This window comes from Gadus chalcogrammus, chromosome 23 (assembly GCF_026213295.1).
Source record: "Gadus chalcogrammus isolate NIFS_2021 chromosome 23, NIFS_Gcha_1.0, whole genome shotgun sequence".
NCBI classification, from domain to species: Eukaryota; Metazoa; Chordata; class Actinopteri; order Gadiformes; family Gadidae; genus Gadus; species Gadus chalcogrammus.
In genome coordinates, this window is record NC_079434.1 from 5014899 (window position 1) to 5037243 (window position 22345).

The 22345-nt window shown below is 44.3% G+C and overlaps 2 protein-coding genes across 3 annotated transcripts in view; both read right to left on the bottom strand.

Annotated features, from left to right (window-relative positions):
* The window catches only part of nck1b (NCK adaptor protein 1b), a 29631-nt gene extending 20420 nt beyond the window's left edge, over nucleotides 1-9211 (bottom strand). The window contains exon 1 of the mRNA XM_056583647.1: nucleotides 8998-9211. The gene's annotated coding sequence lies outside the window, so the exon portion shown is untranslated. The remainder of the gene's footprint in view (nucleotides 1-8997) is intronic.
* A 938-nt stretch (nucleotides 9212-10149) lies between these two features.
* Nucleotides 10150-22345, bottom strand: part of slc35g2b (solute carrier family 35 member G2b) — a 19396-nt gene continuing 7200 nt past the window's right edge. Inside the window, exons 1-2 of one of the 2 annotated variants that reach the window (XM_056584694.1) lie at nucleotides 14151-14319; nucleotides 10150-12813 (exon numbers count right to left, since the gene is read on the bottom strand). In XM_056584694.1, the coding sequence (XP_056440669.1) occupies nucleotides 11531-12787 (1257 nt within the window). In that variant the 5' untranslated portion in view covers nucleotides 12788-12813; nucleotides 14151-14319 and the 3' untranslated portion in view covers nucleotides 10150-11530. Of the gene's footprint in view, nucleotides 12814-14150; nucleotides 14320-22345 lie in introns of those variants that run through there. The other variant, XM_056584695.1, reaches the window with a different exon arrangement.

Consider the following 22345-nt stretch of genomic DNA (forward strand, 5'->3'; position numbering starts at 1 on the left):
CTCGTCAGAGGAAAGCCTCATCCATGTCAGACTGCAGACCGACGGCTCCACCTTATCTGCAGGCGGCCTTCTGTGGCCGGCGACCAGTCCTCCGGCTGGTCATCAGCAGGGACACCCCCAGTGCCCTCCAGAGTCTCCTCCACACGGCCTCCTCAGCACCCAACGACCCCGCCCGGCCACGTTGTTGTCACCAGCAGCCCCTTTGTTTGGCGCTTAGGAGGAGCGATCTGAGCGCTTCATGCCAACCTTTCTTCTACAAAGTGCGAGTCGAGATAGTGAGGAGCAGCGCTGCAGCGAGTGCAGAAGCGTGCCGCCGCAGATGAGCCGTGCAGCGTGTAAGCTATCGTGGGTAACAGTCGTACAATACGAAGATAACGCTTCACCACATCCTGCGAGTGTGCAACAGCTGCCACAAGGCCTCTTCTGTTCAGTGGAGCTCGGGAGAAACAGACCCCCTGGTGGCCACAAATACTAACCAAATATGTGGATCTGCAATTTACATAGCACAGGACAGTCCAAGTGTGGTAAAGGCCCCCTCCACCATAAACCATCCACCAAGTCCAGAGGTGGCACATTTTAAGCATTCAAACTGAAGCTTCACTAAAAACAGTCAAGGGTCAAGCCAGGGGGGTCCCCCATCCTTGTTGCTTGAGAGCCAAGTGCAAGGGGGGGGCGGAAGACTGTACCTCCAGCGTGCTCATCATGAGAGAGAGAGAGAGAGAGAGAGAGAGAGAGAGAGAGAGAGCGGGAGAGAGAGACACTGAGGGAGTGACAGACAGACTGAGAGAAAGCGACAGACAGAGAGACATAGAGCCCTCAGACGGCAACGGAGCGAGCGCAGAGGGCCAGACAGAGTAACATAATCCCTGTGACAGCCTGCTAAAAATCACAGGGCTCTGGTGCCTTCTGGAATGTGCTCTGTGTGCTCACTCAGCCCCCTCGGGCAGTGCTGTACTTCCTCCACATCCCACACACATCTCTCTCTCTCTCTCCCTCACACACACACACACACACACACTTTGGCCACAGGACGGAGGACAGGACCCTGAAGAAAGTCACAGGGCACTCCTCGTGGATAATGAGAGGCACTGTTGGGACGCGGGGTGGGTGTGGGGGGGGGGGGACCCCTGGAGAAACGATCCCAGGGGCAGTGCATCCTCCCCCGGACTCTACGAGATGCTCTGAAGGCGGCAGCACTGCAGCGGAGCAGCGAGGGGTCATGGGAGAAGGGGCAGGCCAGCGCTGTGGGACAGGAAGCCAGGGACGTGGGGAGCAGGCCGGGGGTGGGAACAGAGAGGCAGCGCCGACCCCCTGATGACCACACGCTGATGAGACACTTCCTACCCCGCTGCAATGAAGGCCTTAACCTATGGCACATAGCGCCCCACACACACACACACACACACACACACACACACACACACACACACACACACACACACACACACACACACACACACACACACACACACACACACACACACACACACACACACACACACACACACACACACACACACACACACGACGGTTCTAGGGGTGTAGTCATTGTCAACCAAAGAAAATAAACCAAGGGGGCTAAATAAAGAGAAAATAATAATAATAATTCATTCATTCATTCTCTATAGCGCTTTTCAGTGACCCAAAGACGCTTACATAAAACACGAAGAGGGAGATGACAATCTGAAGGGACAAGCGGAAGACAGCACAACAGAGAACAGAAGCAAGGTGGAGTGTGATGGAAGATAGGGATAAGGGTGGTTATGTGTAGGGGAGGTCATAGGCTTGGGAAAAGAGGTCGGTTTTTAAACGGGATTTGAATGTGGGAAGCGAGGGAGAGTCGCGGACAGGTTGGGGGAGAGTTCCAGAGTCGGGGGGCTGTTCTTGAGAGGGCTCTGTCACCGAAGGTGTTAAGTTTGGCTGGTCGGACAGTCAGAGTGAAGGAGGATCTGAGGGTTCGAGAGGGGCGATGGGGGATGAGGAGGTCAGACAGGTAGGGCGGGGCGAGGTGGTGGAGGGCTTTGAAAGTCAGGAGGAGGATTTTGAAGTTGATACTCTGTTTGATGGGGAGCCCGTGGAGTGAAGAGAACAGGAGTGATGTGTTTACACAATCTTTACATTAACTTATAAATCAGCCACAGTGCACTCTAATCTACCTGAGAGCATAAATATCACTTAAGTGCCGTTTTGAGGAAATCAGGGGGTTTCAGTTCCACTTTTGGTCCGAGTCTGACTCGGTTAGGGTCTAACAGTGTCTGACGGGCCTCACCGCACCGGGCAGCGGTCCCCCTAACCATAACCCTAGTAGAACACGACTGAAGATTCAACTCTCGGTTTAGTTCTGCATTGGATATACTGGGTCTAGCGAGGAATCGGTTCAAGTACATAAAGCTGCACTGTTCCGTACTAGTCACGGTCCGTGGCATGCAGGTAATGTTGGTACCCAGAGAAACTTCTCAGTCTTGACATATGTGGAGTCGCTGTCCTGGCAGGGCTCAAGACTAACATCTTCCTTTTCATTTTAGGGGCAGCCTAATAAATATGGTTGTAGGGCCTTTGCAGCATCGGCCTGTCTTTTGTCACGTACCATCCATCTGTTTACATTACATTTTAAAAGATGAAATTACTTTGAATAAATTGGCAAATGTAATTATCGCATAGTTGGTCCTTTTATTTTTTCCATCGCCAGTGCCTCGACAACTCTTTCCTCACGAACCAACTATTCATGCTCCTACTCCTATATCAAAAATCTATGCCCAATAATAATAATAACAGGCTGCTTTCTTATCCGGCATTTCGTCATCGACAATAGTGCATTTCTTGGCATGCTCTTGACTACTAGGGCCGAAAAGAAAAAAAGTTTGGTTCCTGTTGGTTGTCAGTTGAGGTCATGGGTAGGTAGGGAATTTATTTTATTTTTTTATTTTATTTTTTCCAGCGGCAGCGAATGATAATTAGGTAGGTTGTTTTCATTTAAAAACAAGAAAATTCGCTCATCCTTGTACAGAATGAAGAGGTGCTGTACCAAAACGTAATTATAGAGGTGCTGTAACAAAACGTAATTACATTAAAAAATATATATATATTTTTTTTATTTTATAAAACTCATAAAATAATTTGGGTCGCACATAAATTGACAGGGACGGTCGGAAACCGGAACCAAACAAAAAAATGTTTTAGGCCTAGGGGTACTGCTGAGGTGCAATTTAAGTTCAACTTTGCAGATGTTACAAACAAGCATTTTAGTTGTATGATCATTTGGAGTACCCCCATACATTCAAAGCAGTGTGTTAGCCACCACCGCCATACAGCCTTGCTAGAACTTCCAGCACGGCTGTAGAAAAACTCAACCTGCCTCGCATCGCAGTGCCTCTCCCACTCATTATATTAAACAGACAACAGGACATAAAGGCCACGCTGCCCGACGCGGCGCTCTGTGCCTCGTCTGGTGTGAGACCCGCTTTACATTGAAGCTCTGCTGTAACATTCACACTCAGATCAAGAGCGGATTCGAAGGCCACCGACTGTCACACTCGGACCAAGAGCCGATTCGAAGGCCACCGACTGTCACACTCGGACCAAGAGCGGATTCGAAGGCCACCGACTGTCACACTCGGACCAAGAGCGGATTCGAAGGCCACCAACTGCCTCCACACAGCACATGTGTTTAACCGATTACACCGTTCCAGATATTAAATATCTTTGCCACTACAGTTGGATTTTTAAATGATACATGATGGCACAGCGCCACTAATACTTTGTTTGGGGAAAGAGATATTGATTTTTATCGGCATTTGTGTCATCCCCTGCTTAACCTACCGTATCGAACAGAGAACCGTGACCTCGAAACCGTGATATGAACCCAACAGTCGCTTTTGTGAGCCGTTCCACCTCAAAATGGGTTCCAAATCCCAATGGATGAGATGCGAGCCATGGTGCAAAGTCTGATCCTCCAAGCCTAACGGGCATTAAATGCGAAAGTCTACGGAGTATCGCAAACCACCACATGAAAGAACGTATGCCACACTTTTGCCATCCTTTTCAACCAAATGCTGCCACACCACCAACTTATTTGAAATGTTGTAAATTAGTTTGTAGAAAAGTAAATATTCAGTAAGTAGACTAGCAGTCACCCTTAAGTTGGGCGAGTTCAAAGTTGTGAAAAGCAGGGTGTTTGGACCTCCTTTCTTATACATTGTATCGTCAATTAACCATACAATGATTAGAACCGAAACTACGGAGCCTTGAATAATATTTGTATTCATAATTAATGCTAGCTCTGCTCATCACTCAAAAATAACACACACAGTGTGTCTGAGGTCGTTCAAACACAAGTTACATGCTTATGAGTTATGACCAAACTTAAGTAGACTTCAACCATGTTTCCATTTCCCAAAACACACTCCCAAATAATGTGAGTTGAAAAGTAATCAGTGCTCCTTTCAGATATGAACATGCACACATTTTATTCATCCTACTTCATAACAGACAACTCTAAACCCAATTACACCATCTACAGGTCAAATATGTAATTCAGTCATTTTGTTGGAATAGCTTAGCACTCTGTATTTAGTGAATTCAAAAGGGACCATCGATACATTTGTAATGTCGATTTCTTGTGATTGAATGTCTTACCAAATACGTTACTTCTGAGTGTAGTGCTTTATCAGACAGCATAGTCCGTACACTGACGCTCACTTTGTGTCCTGTGCATGAGAAATATCGGCCACTCCATGAAAAGAGGCTAGGCTACACTTATGCTTCAGGTAAGAACAGCGTGTATCCAATTTATTTAATGCCAAGCGACCCATATGTCATTTTTTAAAGCAAAAAAAAAAGTAATGACTTAGAAAGCTGTTTACCTCCTGTCAAACTTGTTTAAAAGAATCTGTATCCGACCGTCAGGTGACTTTACATTAATCCGTCATCTGTACTTCCCCTTTGTCCATGATATGTGAATTCCGGGTTAATAACTGTCAGAGCCAAGTCTCACAATAGAGCATTCAAGTGATTACAATTTAACTGCAACCATGCAAACTACATATTAATGGCAAATCTCTCTCCTCAAACCCATATGCAAACATTAATTCTGGGATCCATCCCATAAGGCAGAGCCATCTCCTGGGGACCCTCTGGACATCAGTCCTTTGGGGACCATGCATTCTCCTGGGTTTGAGAGCTTCCCGCTACAATCTCTCCTGAGGGACCCATTCTAGGGACACTGAAACAGCAAGTGTCTGATTATTTTGTGAAGAGAAAATCCCCTTTATATCCGAAAACCAGGATTTGCAGTCATAATGCATCAAACTCCGACGCATGACAGTAAACAGACTACTTTCCCCAGATTACACCTGGATCTCAGAAACCCGATCACCACCAGCACACCCTGATAATAGGACTTTGTTTGGGATTCTGATCCAGGGCCAGCCACATCCAAGACGTCTGGGAACAAGGCCAAAACTATATGAAAGCTCAATTTAAAACGTTAACAGAGCTGGATGCTGTAGGGGATTTCCATTCACTAATACAAGGTGAAAAGGGACTCCGGTTGAGGCTCTTTTTATCTACATATAGATACGTTTCAATAAAACCCAGCATGGGGCCTTCATTAAGCCACGCCAACGATCACCGAATAAAGAAGAGATATTGCTGGTTAACAAATCAGTATATTTAAATGAAGCTTCACAACTGTGTGGGCGCGCGGCGAGCGTGCGTGCGTAAGAGACAGTCATCCCAGACAGTGCGTGTGTGGCCTTCCAGGCAGGTATACAGACCCCTGGAGTGAGGCTGTCACAGTAGAAACTAAACAAGCCACTTGGGACCTAACTCTGGTGCGCACACACACACACACACACACACACACACACACACACACACACACACACACACACACACACACACACACACACACACACACACACACACACACACACACACACACACACACACACACACACACACACACACACGTGTTGATACTTGTGTGTGTGATGATGTTGGGAGAGGGCGGCGTTCTGATCAGATGACATAGTGATGCGATGGGATTCTTATGCCAGAATCATTCACTTATGGGCCGTTGCCATTCGTTTTGTTGGGCCAATCAAGTTACTGTTGACATTCAGAATAAGCCTATCACGCCATTGGTAAATAAAAAGAAGGAGTGTGATACCAAGGAAAAGAAAACTCACCTGCAACCATAACAGGTTGACGATGTTTACCATCTAATATGTTGCCTAGATCATTAAATTGAATGTGTATATAAATAAATTAATTTAAAGAAAGGGAGCCAGACAGACCGACAGGCAAACAGACTTTAAAGCGCAGCTGAACACAACTGTGGCACACACCTCCGCATGCTTGCTTTTTTTAACATTGTATTGACATTGTATATACTTGAATAGCTCAAAAATAGAACAAATACGGTGTGGACTACATCCTCTTTTCTGTTTTATGACAGAAACTACAGCCAGGCGAAACCATGATTAACATCAAACTGTGAAATCAAGTGTTAGTATTCAAACCACTTTGCACCCAAATGAGGAAGCATTTCCATAACCCGAATTTGAAATCTGAGCGTCTCTTCTGGACTACCGCATTCAGACACAATATCACTACTGCCAGACAACAAATATTTCTACATTGTCGATGATGGCACAGAAAAATCTGCTCCCAATACAAACACTTACAAATGCTTATCTACAGAAATACAGTAAATGAGTAATGAACAGGCTCCACGTGTGTAGCAGAACCAACAGTAGAGCGCCCACAACCACTACATATCCCATCCACGTATGTTCACCCACGCTACCAAAATAGTCGGCACATCGTCATCTGAAGCCCAGGTTGCATTCGGACCGGTCATAACATTGAAACAATTACTGATGTTAAAAATATAGGTCAATCACTGTGCACAATACTTGTGTATTGCATGGCTGAGTCTCGTGGCCTGAATTTCCTCTGCTATAGTTGGCCCTGGTTGGAGTCATATTGACTGATCAAACACACCTGCGTGTGTTAGGCAGCCACTGGAAAAACTTCAACAAGAAACCATGACATCAAAGAAGAAGGAAAAAAAGGAAATGAAAGCCAGCTTATGTAACAAATATGATGATGAGCAAAACCAAACGGGAGAGAAAGAATAGATGACTACAGACATTTGGTTTTACTACTTCTCAATTCAGTGTTCGCTGAGGCAGTCTTTAATAAGCTAGAATGCAGAACTTGTTATTTCACCAAAAGGATTCTTTATGCCATTTTTAGGGTTAGGGTTGAGCTAAGAATCTGCACAGTTTGTAGTTTCTCCTCCTTGAGAATGATGGGGGCAGAATGGACTGTTATTGGTAAACCACAACCAGCCATTTAAAAAGAGACAAGGACGTTTTATTCTACATTAGGCCGAGGAAGCGAAGGCCAATTGCTAAGACCAACTGCCAATCAGCTGCCTCTAACTCCAGACAACTTCACAATAGAATGAGAAGACGTTTAATGTCTAGTAGGTATAATGGAAAGTAATCAAAGAAATAAACCATCTTGGACCTAGAAACAGGTATAAAGCTCACATTACTTAAACAACAGCTATTATCTTCATTAACCATAGGAAAAGATTATAGACAAAAAAAAATCTTGTCCCACTCCATTACTAAATGTAGATATAATTTGTAAATGAATGCATATTGAAGTTGTATGTTGAATTTATGATAATGAAGGGGGGGGGGGTTAAAAAACAAGAACAATTTTACATTTAAATATGTCAGATAGTAGTCAGATAGTCAGACCTTAGTCAGACCATAGTCATATGAGACTGGCATGTACTTCATATGCCATTTTTTTGTACGATGGAAAACACTTCGGCAATTCTCCAATTACATTAAAGCTAAATCCATTTGAGATATTTTGAAGAACAATTAAGTATTTTATAATCACTATGAGATGTACATGCACCCACCTGTATATATAATGCTGGTAAAAATCATCCACACAAACAGACATCATATATTTGAAGTCGACACCATATCCATCGTTATATCTATCAATGGATACATGGATCTATCTATCCATGGATATGGATAGATATATCCATCACATTGTGATGGAAATGATGGAAATGCTTACAAACGGGGAGATGTAATGTCACACATTTTTAAATGACCAGCACTGACGATCCCATTTCTAGGTGATAACGGTTACGGGATATTATGCAGGGGAATAAAACAGGGAACCTGTATTATACTGAGAGGTCGCGTACTGATTTTATCTCACTGACTTCAGACAAGAAACAAAAGTAAGGTTAAGTTGTCAATACATATCTATAGTATACACAGTCACATCAAGTAGTCGGACACGGAGGGTATGGGTTGAATACAAGTCCGCTCTATGGGATATTCACCACCGCTAGTGGAGAGTGCTATGTGTGTTGTAAGCAGCCTTTTAATAGTATGTTGGCCATGTTGGCATGGAAAGAGTGGCTGGGCTATCTAGGCTGCCGTTAGCCCCGTTCCCAGGCGTCCCCATGTCACGACCGAACGCCTGGAGTGGGATGCTGCCAACGAGCGTTATAGGCAGGAGCGAGGGCGGGTCTTTTTGACATGAGTTTAGCGGCGTGAGGGAGGGAGGGGCTTCTGATATACAGATAACGTTTCCACGACATGTTTCGGTTATTGCTTTGTGCAATTATTCGTAAAACCTCCATATATATTTAACCTGTAATCGTTTGTTGTTCTGCTAGCCATGTTATTATTATAATCGCTTGGGGGGCTGTCGAATGGCGCACACAGGCCAGAGGAAGTAAGGAACCGGAAATTGCGTTGCAGTAGACCGGGATAACGCTAGAACGCATGGTCCTCCCACAGCCCTGGCTGCCGCTAGCCGAGTATAGAGCATAGCATCGATCTTAGCCTGGAGCTAACTCGAAAATGGTTAGCACTGGAGCTAAGATGTGATAGCAGTAACGTTACTAGTAGCAGCAGCAGAAACACTCGTACCATACTCGTCTCTTACCTGATTGCAGGTCGTGGCCACCCTCTCGTACTGTGTAAATGGGAACTTTAACATGCGGGTAAATTATACAGTCTGTAAAGCCTTCAATATGTCTGCAAGTTGCAGATGCTTGTCCAGATAATGATATCCCTGTAGAAATAGCGTTCCGATATCAAGGCATGACATAGGGTAGGGAGTTAGCCAGGACGGCTAGCTGCTAGACAAGCCCCTCCGAGTCCGGCTCCTCCCACTCCAAATCTATTGGATGCTCTGTGATTTGGTCGCTTTGTATTGGACAGCGACGCTGTCACTCCTTAAACCTTTTTCTCTGAGCATATTCTATTCTAATTATATTCTAATTACCTACAAAAAAAGAGCCACGCATTCATTTGATAGAAAAACGATTGACATTGTCGCAGGCGGCTTACTTTTTGTTCATGGATAGCCTGTTTGCGCACGCGCGTTCATATGCACGCGTACACACATGCCAACACATAGCTACACGTGCACACGTATGCGTGCAAGCGCTCATATACACACACACGCTCTCTCTCTCTCTCTCTCTCTCTCTCTCTCTCTCTCTCTCTCTCTCTCTCTCTCTCTCTCTCTCTCACACACACACACACACACACACACACACACACACACACACACACACACACACACACACACACACACACACACACACACACAGACACACACACACACACACACACACACACACACACACACACACACACACACACACACACACACACACACACACACACAGAGGATGGCCCTCCCTTGGATGCCGAACAACATATCGAGGATAATTGGAAGGTTGAACATCACTACAGGATGCAATCTATTTCCTGCACTAACAGATGGGTATACCCTGCATCATCTCACTATGTGGCCCACACTCTCTTCTCAAGAGGCATTCAACTACAAAAACGGACTCGTTTAAATGCATGAAGCTGTCTATAATGAAGAGAGGCTGCCGCTGGCATGGGTGCATTGGATTATACTTTGCCTTTAAAATGATTGTAATATTAAAAAGATAATGACGTAATAATAATAGGCCTACTAATCTAAAATGTGAAGTCCACGATTTAGCTGTTTGTGGTTGCTGTAAATCAATCCCACATCTTATAAGAGAATGACAATATGCTTTTATTCATAATTGCACGATTTACAGCTGATTTGAATAGTTTTTGCCTGAATAATGACTTACCTTACCACAACGTTTATAATTTATGTGCCTCTGAATAACTCTGACTCAAACGTTACATGAAAAAGATTGCAAAATTTCTTTCGTAGGCTATGACTACACAAGAAATTTCATGATCTCAATAAAAAATGTCAATGCGTACAGTATGTATGACAGAAAATACCTCCATTTGATCATTCGAAGGTTTCTTTTGGTGCAAACTGGTTCGTGAGTGCCATCTAGTGGATCTCAGGGAACCGTTCATGCTGTTGTACTTTCCAACCACAAAATCTATTCAACCCCTGTCGTTATTATGTCATTTTCTTTCTGGCAGTTTTGCTTTGCTGGAGAGGCCAAGCAGAGACTGATTCCCTCAGTTGGCGTTTCTCCAATCGTCCCAGTCTTAACCACGGAATTGCCTTCCTCTAACGAGAGAATGCAGGCATGTCTGCTCAGTAGAAAAGGTGTTTAAATGCACTACCGCCTCTAGCCATGAGCTTCTACCAGCTGCACGAAAGTAAACAGGAGACACGCACAGACAAACTCACTGGTTTTCCAGTGTGTTTTTTTATACAGCACACTATTAGAGCAAAGGGCGGTGTACAGTTTTGACATAATGGTACTGGGGGAATTAATCATACAGGCTATGTCGTTCTAGTGTAGTCTATTAATATATGAATATGGAATTTCACCACAGATATTTATTGTGTGCAAAATCAAGAAGCCAAACACATTCAAATGACATTGAAATGCAGAGTGGGCTACATAAAAATAGCCAACACTTAACCACTGGGTGAAGGCACCTTATTAACTAGTCTAAGCAACCATGGACTCCTTCGGTCTTGGTTCCATGTTATTTTTGGTGACACAGATATAATTGATTCTCTTCATGTATTGACGAACCACAGACGGTGTATTGCATGTAAGCAGGTAGTCGTCCTCCTTTGTGATAAAAAGCACAGCCTTTATGTTTAACCATAGAGGAGTATAGTGTGGAACTGGTGGAACTGAAAGAAGATTAGATTGGGGAGAAGATGCATCAGAATAAGATATTTTGAGACACTCATAACCACACAGAATAGACCACACTGAAAACACACACAGGGTTCCACAAACTGCCTTTGAAGCAAGGCAATCGGAAAACAAACCAAATAATAAAATCACCGTCACGTCTCTTTAGTTTATTTAACTGATTAATTAACTATTTAAGACATTACACAATGATTGGCACTCTTCCACCAACACAATACAAAAAAAACCAACGCATGAAGGTCCAGACATTCTTCAAACAATGTGCACATGAACCAACACTGTAAACATCGGACTGACAAACAAAAATGATAAATAACAGGGGAGCGGGTCTCATTTGATGGGCGAGTCGAGGATCTCCTGGTAGTCCTGCCGTATGGCCCGGCTCACCCGGTACAGCTTGACCCCGGTCAGCGTGAACACGCTGGCCATGATGACCAGACCGCCGATCACGTCGTACACCGAGGGCACCATGTGCAACACCGCCAGCTGCAGCAGCATGGCCACCACGATCTCCAGGTGCTGCACCGTGCTCACTAAGGCCGGGTGGAACTTGTTGAGGGCGAAGTACACGCCCAGGAACGCCACGGTGGAGCACGTGCAGATGCCGATCAGGTAGCCCCACGTCTCCCCGTCCAGGGGAATGATGGGCTCCTGCATGACAAACATGGTGGACGCGCCCCACACCGTGCCCGTCCAGCCGAAGGTGAACAGCGCCGTCCACATGCTGACGCGCTCCTTGATGGCGCGGTACACGATCATGGACAGCGCGGCCGTCAGGCCCGCCGTCACTGTCATTGTGTAGCCGAAGGCCTCCTTCCAGAAGCCCAGGCGGGACTTCTCCTCGTCGGCCACGTTGGGCACCATGACCAGGCAGAGGCCGAACACGCTGCCCACCACCGTCACCACGTCGGTGTAGCCCAGCCGCTCGTCCAGCAGCAGGAAGGCCAGCACGGCGCTGAACACGGTGGTGGACGCCCGCCACATGATGGTGCCGTTGCTGGGCGGCACGATGGCGAAGGAGGTGTAGGCGCACGTGATGGAGATGACATTGCACACGCCGTAGCAGAAGAGCCGCAGCCGGTAGCCCTTGGGGCCGAAGGGGGCCTCGCGGCGGTAGAACACCACCAGGATGGACAGCACCTGGATGACGGAGCGGATGAACAGCAGCTCCAGCGAGGGCACCTTGGAGCGGTCGGCCGCCAGCCGCGTGATGAGTGCCACGCAGCCGTGGGCGGCGGCCGCGCCGAACAGGGCCAGCCAGGTCACCCTGGAGGCCAGCACGTTGGCCTCGCCGAAGCTGGCCAGCTGGCCCCCGACCCCCTTGTCCCGGGGCGGCGCCGGCAGCTTGGGCGGCTGGGTCTCCATGGTGCCGAACAACGTCCTGCCCCCTTTGGCCTCGTCCGCCAGCCGCTTGGCCGGGGGCGTGGCCTCCGCGAAGGTGCCGAAGTCCTCGAAGGAGGGGGCGTCGTCATAGCCCTCGTCGCCGGGCTGGGGGAAGTGGGTGGCGTACTTGACCGACACGGCGTTGGGGTGGATCTTCACCCTCTTCTTGGAGCCGTACTGAGAGCTGGAGGGAGAGGCGTCCATGTTGGAGGAGCGGCGGGAGGGAGGATCTGGGAAACCACAGAGGAGGCCTTTCTGTTTGTCACGTTGCCATGGATATGTGAATGGCAGCGTTTTTATTCTTTCTGGTTTTTTTTCGCAAATTTGCCATTCTTTTTTTACACATGCACGCACAAACACACACTCACACACGCGCACGTGCACACGTAGAATCCCTACGCACATACATTGGCACCGTCCTTTTAGGATGCCCGTCCACATTACTCCCGGTGTTGTGTGAGTACAGCTATTTATATCTCTAGCACGATTTCAAGTAAGCCAGGCTGTGAACACAGAGAGGCTGATGCACTGTGATGGGGAGATGCCATTGCATAACACACAGTCATATAAAGGGACGGCGTCTACTTGGAGGATTTAAGGAGCTACACTATGTTGTTTGTCAACTGTATTCTCAAATAAAATTCTCAAATACATTGATATGATGACAAATCTATATGGTATACAGAGTTTGATCATTTGTATCATTAAGTCATGCGGCTCAATTGTGTCTTTGTCCCATTAAGAAAAAATGTGTGAACAAAAGGGGTTTAGACATGTGTTATTATTCTAAAGGAGACTATAAAGTCATAATATATATAATGACACTAAAGGCGTATTGTGTAAGCCTCCAGTAAATAGTTGACGTCTTCGCAGTTGACCATAAGCCCACAGTATAATCTGAACCACAAGAGGGCAGAAACGTGTTTTTTTAACGTTCCCCTCGATTTGCCATCTACCCATCCCCTCCCCCTATTACAGCCAGTCTCTAGCTTTCACAATTTTAGGGACTATTTCGAAAAAAATCTTTTTCACCAGCCTGAGCCTAAATGTTGTAGCCTAATGAACATTTTAAAAGCTGTGAGCGTTAAAGTGACGGATGGAAATGCACACGTTTTATGTATTGTAATGTTACAGCAAGAATACAAATCAGAACAGTATTCGCATCTTCCATGAATTAATAATAGTAATAGATGTCATTACTATTTGTAATACAAAATAAAAAATCAATGCTCTGATAGCCTTATCAGTAGTATCGGCTTGTGTATTGTCAGTCTTCAGTAGCCTTTGATCTGTGAGTTCAGAAGAAGATTTATGGGATTCATTTTAAACGCTCTAACCTCACGCTGGAATAGAAAAATTGAAAAAAATTTGTACTAGGCTAATACAAAAATGCGCATTCACTGAGGAGACAGTATTTAGTTTTTTTTTAGCTCAAGATAGCAAATCCATTAGGGCCTATGCAATATAGGCAATATCATATCCGGTAGCCTATTTGACGAAAAGGATTAAGATTTATCCTAATAATTGTCAAGAGAGTAAATAAATATATTTAAAGTTAATATCTTACCTTATGTATAATTAATCCCTATGTCGAAATATGAGTCAAGTTTATGTCATAAATCAACAAAATAAGTGATTTCTTGAAGATTGGCTTTGAAAAAGTGCCAGTTCTCCATCTTTCTCTCGGAGTCGAGAGCGTGTTGAAAAGGCAAGGTGCGTGTTCGCACGAGATGCTCTCAACGGCCTCGACGGACGGAAAGGGGGCTGAGGAGGCGGGCAGAGCGGACTGAATTTACCCACCGCGATCACCCCTCCCCCTAGAAGCAATTCCCACCAAGACCCGCTACGTTCTGCTCTTTCGTCATACATCATAGCGAAAGAAAAAGACGTGCGTCGGTCCATCTTCACTGACATTATCATCATCAATACCATCACACTCAGTACCGTCATCACTTTCATCATCATCAAAAGGTTTTTACAGATAAAGAGCAATCAAATGACCGCTCACATTTCTGTCGTAGTAGGCGTGTCTATAGGACATGTGCCGTCGTGTATGTATGCTAATGTATGTATGTTTGTATGCATGTCCTATATGCATGTATTTATGTATCGGTCTGTGATTGTGTGTGCGTTTGAGTGTGAGTGTGAGTGTGAGTGTGAGTGTGAGTGTGTGTGTGTGTGTGTGTGTGTGTGCGTGTGTGTGTGTGTGTCTATGTGTGTGTGTGTATTTTTTGTGCATGCGTGTGCATTTTTACATCCATGCATGTGTCTGTGTGGAAAATGTCTCATTATTGAGCCCCTGTTTTCGTCATTGTTATTTTTGGATAGTATGGGATGCAGGGCCGTGTCAACCAAGATTTCATGTAGCTACTAAATAAAATAGCCTTGCAGGGTTTAAGATTGTTCTTCAAATGCTAACTGTTAACATCGTTACTAAGAAATGGGTTGGTAGACGATTTACAGCTCCAATACAACAGGCATTTATATTATCTTCATATTAGAGCAGAAAGCAGACTGAAATGAGATCCCCAGTTGCGTTTATGCCCCAGGCGACAGCAACATGCTTAATAACCCACCCACGCTATCACCCAAATAACATTTATCATCTAATAACTATCAGAAACAAAAGTGGCAGTTTGTCTGGCACTTTAGTAAGGTCACTTCAGCTCAGAATGTATCAAACACAACCAAAACAAACTTGAATGTAATTTAACAATAACTCTACCACAGTAAAGATACATAACCACTTTAATTTCGTAACATCATGTTCTGCATAAGTCATGAAGTATTGGACTGAAAAATGGCTCGGCCAATATGGTAATTTTGCTTTGCAGTCAAAAGTCATCAGAGCCCAAGGAGATGGTTTCTTGGTAACCTATTGAGGTACGTTCCAAACATTGATGTTGTTTTACTAACTTCAGCTTTGTGTAGCATACTGTATAGATCCTACGGGTTACCAATGAGGACGCATGGCCAAGCCTGGATGGTTATTTAGATTAATCAGATCAATCGCTCACAGGTGGGTGTGGGTGATATTTGGCAGAACCCCCTCAACGGCAAACTTGCTATTATAGCATTACATGTCTTAATAGCATTAGCATTATTATATACTGCAAAAAAGTAACCGAGTTAACCAAGGAGTACATCCTTGAAGGGATGAAAAAAAATTGTATTTGACGTCTTCAGCGGCTTCGACCAATTGAATTGTTGGCAGTGGCCTCTGCAAATTTTGTCTGGTACAACTTGTTTTAATAAAATGTGCTTTCTGTTCGAGGTACTTCATCTTATTTGATTTGACAGGGTTATGAATTATTTAAATATCGTTTAAGCTTTCCGGCGAACAAATCTCATTTGAATGGGTTTTCTATGAATTCAGGATTTAGGTTTAACAAACATTGTTAATGGCCTCTTTCCTTTTGGCTACATTTTTCATTATGGATACTCTTTGCGGTTCTTTATTTAGCTCAAGCAGCATTTAAATAGTATGCTTTGATTGTTATCAGCTAAATAACTTCATTCGTAAATGCATATAAGTTAAATTGTTTAAATGTATTATCTTGTCCTTACATAACCAATATGACTTCATGATATGTAGTTCAATCTTTTAAGTGGGCTTTATTGTCATTACGAAACCCCGGTGATTGTTTAGTCACATCTCCTGGGTAACCCAAGGGTGCATAAATCCATCAGGAAGTCAAGGCAGTCTCCATGTTGGTCCCTTAATGGATTTTACAATACAGGTCTGGCTCGTTTGTCTCCCCCTGTCCAGGGTTGGGGCCGCCTGTCATTCAGTAAATGGTTGTATCGCTGTGTTCCTTGTGTTTGTCAGAAGACTGACAGCTGCTTTCTCGAAAAACTGAGACCCATCTCGCTTTTCTCCCTGTGAGGATTACAGGAAGTGGAAGAAATCAGGGAGACACCCAATAACAGGAAATCAGAATGTCTCTGAGATGTATAGTCTTCACATTGATACATTTTTCACCTTGCTTATTTGAGTGCCATATTTGTCCATAAATGAGTGTATTTTTGATAAAGGAAATGTTTATCAGAGTGAATTACCCAGCGATGTATAACCCATTCACAGCAGTTTCAACTGTCAAAAATGCAGTGTTTCCAAGCATTTGTCGTCCTTACCAACCGCAGTGAACACGCAGAGGCTGATACTTAAGATAATGAATTAATAATTAAGATAATCGACTTCAGACAGCTGTGCACATTACACGCCTTACAGTCTTTTTGCTTTGTAGTGTTTATCAGCATCCCATCCCTCTTTTGGATCATGAGCCATTGAACCGGGGTCTGTAATCCCTGTGGTCCCAAAGGATCCCAAGGGATCCTCTCAAACCTGGCTCTTGTACCGCACGGCCCTCTTATCATCCCCCAGTGTCCCCCAGTGATGAGATTGTTTCATTCCTCACCTCTCCACATTTTATAACACAATGTAGTCAACTGAATGGTCATCATTTCTCTCTTCTTAGAGAGACAGTATCAGGGCCATCTGCTTCATGTCAGAAACACAGTATGTGTGTTGTCATTCCTATATCATTAACACAATTAATATGATCTAAAACACATATTCAACTGGTAAGTCGTTTATCAACCTCAAACGCCCATTCTCTCTCTGTATATGTTCCTCCCTGGTCATTAAACTAGAGCATGCGACCTGCAATGCCAGTAGCATGAATATCATTTCAGGCACACAGAGATCGGAAGGATGCCGAATTTTGTAAACACAGAACAAGACTAGCAAACCTGCCGTCCGTCCTCTTTAAAAATTCTGCCATGTAGCGGAGATCCCCTCCTCTCCCCTTCTCTGACATGCTCTGGCGTTATCTTAAAGCTCTTATCGGATGGTCAATATCAAAATTGGGCTTCATTAGTGTTATGTAGAACAGGTAGGGGGTAGATAGCAAACACTGAATTACTTTCTTATTCACAACTTGTTATTTATTCTCCAATTTTCATTAAATGTTATCATCCAATTCTTTGGGAATGTACATTGAGCCGAGGTTCCAAACAGGTGCAACAAAAGCCCCTAATTGGCTTCCAGCTATCTGCAGTCGGCATTCTCATCCTTGTTCAGATTGGCATCAGGTTTCACCAATCAATGGCGAACACATCTGCTCAACGCCCTTCTAAGCTAGTTATCAGCCACATGACCCAACACCCAATCAGGTTCTAGCCAGACCGTATTGACCACATTCCCAGCACAACCTTAGATATATCCCACTTTCAGATCCCAAAAGGGAAAGTAAGCCCCCAAATAACATGTTTGATCAATTTTGGTCTAACAGAGTCTTTCTTGTCTCTTTTCTTTGCCAAAATGTAGAAAGCTTTAAACGGGGAGGAATTCCCTGTAGAATACAATAAGCTTGCCCCTTCCGGCTTAAAACTATATTCCAGAGTGGTAGTTTTCTATTGGCTGTTAGTGTGATGTGGATTTAAGCAATACCCATCGTAATTGATCCTAACCAAGTCAATGTGTCAGTTTTTCTGCAACCTTGTCGGCAGAGGTTATCCTGTTGAAACAGGGGTTACCCGTTAAAACTATTTATCATGAATAATAAGTGTGTCGATGGCCCCTACTGTGGTCTGTACACGGTAGCTGAACATCATGGCTGCTTCGTATGTCACTGGGCTGGGGCAGGTGATAGAGGGGCATGTGATGGAGGCTACGTAACGCTCACATTGGAAGCTTTACGATCTGCCTGCCTGGATCCATCGTCTGTGAATTATACCTCAAATATCAATTGAATCATAAGCGCTTCTCGTAGGTGCGAAGCCAACTCGGATAGCAATGATTTCAGGTGTCAAATGGAGTGTAATAAATGTGTGGACACAGATTCATTGGATTGCCGTTATCTGAACAACAGTAGTGGGTAGTGCTCTCTAATCTCTGATCTTATGAGGTGGAGAATTCATTGGATTGCTGAATAAACTAATATAAAATTAATATACTATGGCCTGGATCTCAGCCACCCATTAAATATTGATATGCATATTTTAAATGTAATGTTTAAATGTAGTGTTACATCTACCAAGACTATTTGTTGTGTGTGTGTGTGTGTGTGTCTGTTTGTGTTTTTGCGATCCTTGAAACTCCAGTGGTCATAGTCAAAGCGGCTCAGCCAAGACACTTTGATTATTTTGGGCATAATGATATGGGTTCTTAATGGGTTAGTGGAGGAGGACTCCTTCTGTTATCGTCTGCTTATCCTACATATAAAGAGTGAGACGGAGAGAAAGGACATAAACGTTCCCCACATCTGGCTGGTACGATTGGGAACACGTTTGTGTAAACAGAGGAGTTTTATTAAAAAACAAACAAAAAAAAACGTCTAGTCAAAAATGGGGGTTGAATCCCAATATGTATCTTGAATAAACTTGGCCAGAGAGAGAGTGACACAAAGGAAAATGAAGAGGGAGGAGAGACAGCGAAAGACATAGGGAGGAGATAGAGAGACAATGCAAAGAAAAAGACACACAGAGAGATAAAGAGAGGTCTCGAGAGAGAGAGATAGAGAAAGAGTGAGGGAGAGAGAGAGACAGCAAGTAGGAGATAAGGAAAGAGAAAAACCACACAGTTGAGACAATATTGGATAATAAAAAAGGCTTTGTTGTGTTTCTTGTCTTCATGGAGGGATGGCCGCTGACCTATCTCTCATGGCTTCATGGAGACAATGAAGGGGGCTCCGGTAAATTATGAGGTGCAGAAGGAACAATACTGTATGTGGCAGAAATCTCTGTCTCTCTTGTCTCCCTCTCTCCCGTACCAAGCCCCCGCACTATCTCTCTCTTACCCTCTTACTTTCGTCATCTTTTCTTTTTCTAACCCTTTGCCTGCCTCTCCACCTCACTCTCTCATCCTCCCTCTTTCATTGTTCGCTCTCCCTCCCTCTCTTTGTCCACCTCCTTCCCTCCCTCTCTACAGCTGTTAGAGAGCTGTTAGCTCTAGAGATGTAGCTCTGTAATTTAGAAATGTGACAGTAATAGCAATGTTTGAGAACTTCACACCAGTGCGTTTTGCATCATTTTGTAATTTTGTAGCATTTTCTTTGCATTTTAAGCAGAACCATTTGAGCTCTGGAGATAGTGTATGAGGTAAAGAGGTTTGTTCTTTGGAAAAATTGAGGATATTCTTTAATATCTGAATATCAGAAATGATAACATCCTAGCCATGTATGATTAAACCATTGAAACGGCTAGTGAAACAATGCTACCGCTTCTTGCATGCCATTTCAAGTCACGGGAGAGAAAACAGATCAATAATGCCACGAGCCGTGCTCTAGAGGTGCGGGAGCAGAGTCCACAGCGATCAACTCCATCGCAGCGGGCAAATAAATAAAAGACCTGCAGCGGCAAGTACATCCGGTTCACACTGGAGCAGGTGAATATAGTAAACTCTTACAGCAAGCTGTCAACTTAACGGACACATTCATCAGATATTCTGTCATCTTTTTTCTGTATCTCTAGATAGTTGATGGCCTTCCCTAACCGGCCCTTCACCAGGCAGAACCGGTGACCGCAGAGCAAAAATATAGAACACACACACACGACAACCTCATTATTTGATAATCAGTATTGAATTAGTCAGCGTTATATAATGAGATCAAACGCCATTTGAAACGTTTGGGGAGCCTCGGACGAGTTCGGGAACAAACTCTGTGTGGGTCAGACGAGAGGCTACGGAATGGTTGGATAAAGGCAGTTGGCCGTCAGCTTGAGTCTGGGTGGTGTGGACCCCTACATAAGGTCACAGATTGGTTGATAAGGAGGGGGCAGAAGGGTCCGTGAATGGAAAGCTAAAATGTAATTCCTAATCAAAATAACTAATTGATGTCTACTATTAATCACATGTCGTTGATGACGATGTCATGATGCCATTTAGTGGTCCGCTTTAACCCTGTTCCCACTCAAACGGATTGAACGGAATAAAATAACAGAAATGCTCAGCAGAATGCGACACAACCATTGCAACATCCTTTGTAACAGCTGGGCAGCTTTACCTCGCCCCATTAATAAACAGCAAAGAAAAAGGTCATCAGAAAAGCAAAATGGAGTCGCTATTCTCTGAAACCTGAACAGACCAGATGTGGTCCGTTGATGATTTCACCTAAAGCAAGAAATAAAAAGCTTAACTGACCATTTCAGGAACCGGCATTTTCCTCTCCAAGGGTCATATCTGCGGGCAGGCAATCTGTCGGAAAACGTGTACAATCTGGCCGATCTGTCATTTAGAATGTGATTCAGGTTCTATTTCACTTATTTCTGGCATTTTCTGCCCTTTCTGATCGCTTATGTTGCTTTTCTTTCCTGTGAATCAGAGCAAGCAGTATGGTAATGTTTTGGTTTGAGTACTGAGTCTCAGAGGCTTGTCATTAATTGACTTCAGGGACAAGGGGGGATATGAAACGACTAATGACTGCTGAACAAAAAACTGCAGAAGGTTTTCAGAACTCGTTTTACTTATTCATTGCTCATTTAACAAGCCATTCATCCATTTCCACTCACACCAAATTAGAGGATGTAGGAGATATGCATCTAGGCTAGTTTAATGAATGCGTGAAGAGACCTACATAATGGTTTGATGTGTGTTTGAGATATTCAGAGTAAATAGGGCTACAAACTCCCCAGTGTCTCAACACATGTTATGTGCTGGCAACTCTGAATAAGAGAGCACCCTATCCAGCTTTATTTGAATAGGTTCCAAAATAGTCTGACATTTTTCGAGACACCATCAACCACCTCCTCAACATCCTCCCCCTTCTCCACCTCCTTCTCCTCCTCTTCCTCCCCCATTCCACTACAATCCCTCTTCCTCCTCCACCACCTCCTTCTCCTCCTCCTCCTCCTCCTCCTTATCCACCACCACCTCTTCTTCCACCTCCTCCATGACATAGTGTTTGATTTCACAATAATTTGTCCTTGGGGAAGAATGAATTTCAAGAGGCAGTTTGAGATGAGAGAAGAAACACAGAAACTCATTTACGGTCTGCAGTTTTAGATGATAGCATGTGAGATGCTGCAGGATCGATGGTTGTGTTGTTGGTTATGAAAGGGCGTGCTTTGAAATCGTGCCAAACTCGGTGTAAGAATTGAGTCTTTGCTTGAGGCCGCATAAACCCTTCAACGATAATAATAACAATAATTCAATTTTGTCGTATAAAAAAATTGTTTAAACGATACTTTATGAATCCCAGACCGGAAACATGAGTGTCACAGAGGCAGTAAAGGATAATAACAATTAGATAGAGAATCAAATGTAAAACAAAAGTTCAGAACAATATATCTCTAAGCAATAATAGGAGCGGTAGAAATTTCGAGGCAAAATAAAGCAATGATGTTAAGCTGACAGTTGGTCTATGGTAATGCTGCTTAGCCAAACGTCTATTGAAGACTTTAAGGAAATGCGGGTATTTTCTCGCCAATGGATTAAGTGTCTTATCCCCCTGAAGCTGTAATGACCAGGAACAACGGCCAGTTTGTCATCCTCTGCCTGGCCTTTTCCCCTAGAATTGTCTAGGAAATCTGATCGACCCATTCTAAAGTCCTTATTGATCGGCCCTCTCTCTCTCTCTCTCTCTCTCTCTCTCTCTCTCTCTCTCTCTCTCTCTCTCTCTCTCTCTCTCTCTCTCTCTCTCTCTCTCTCTCTCTCTCTCTCCCTCGCTTGCTCTCTGCGGCCTTGTTACCAGATCGAGGGAGCCGGTAAAGACGGTAGAACAGCCCCACAGCTGTCGCCTTTTGTTGCAACAGATGGTTCAC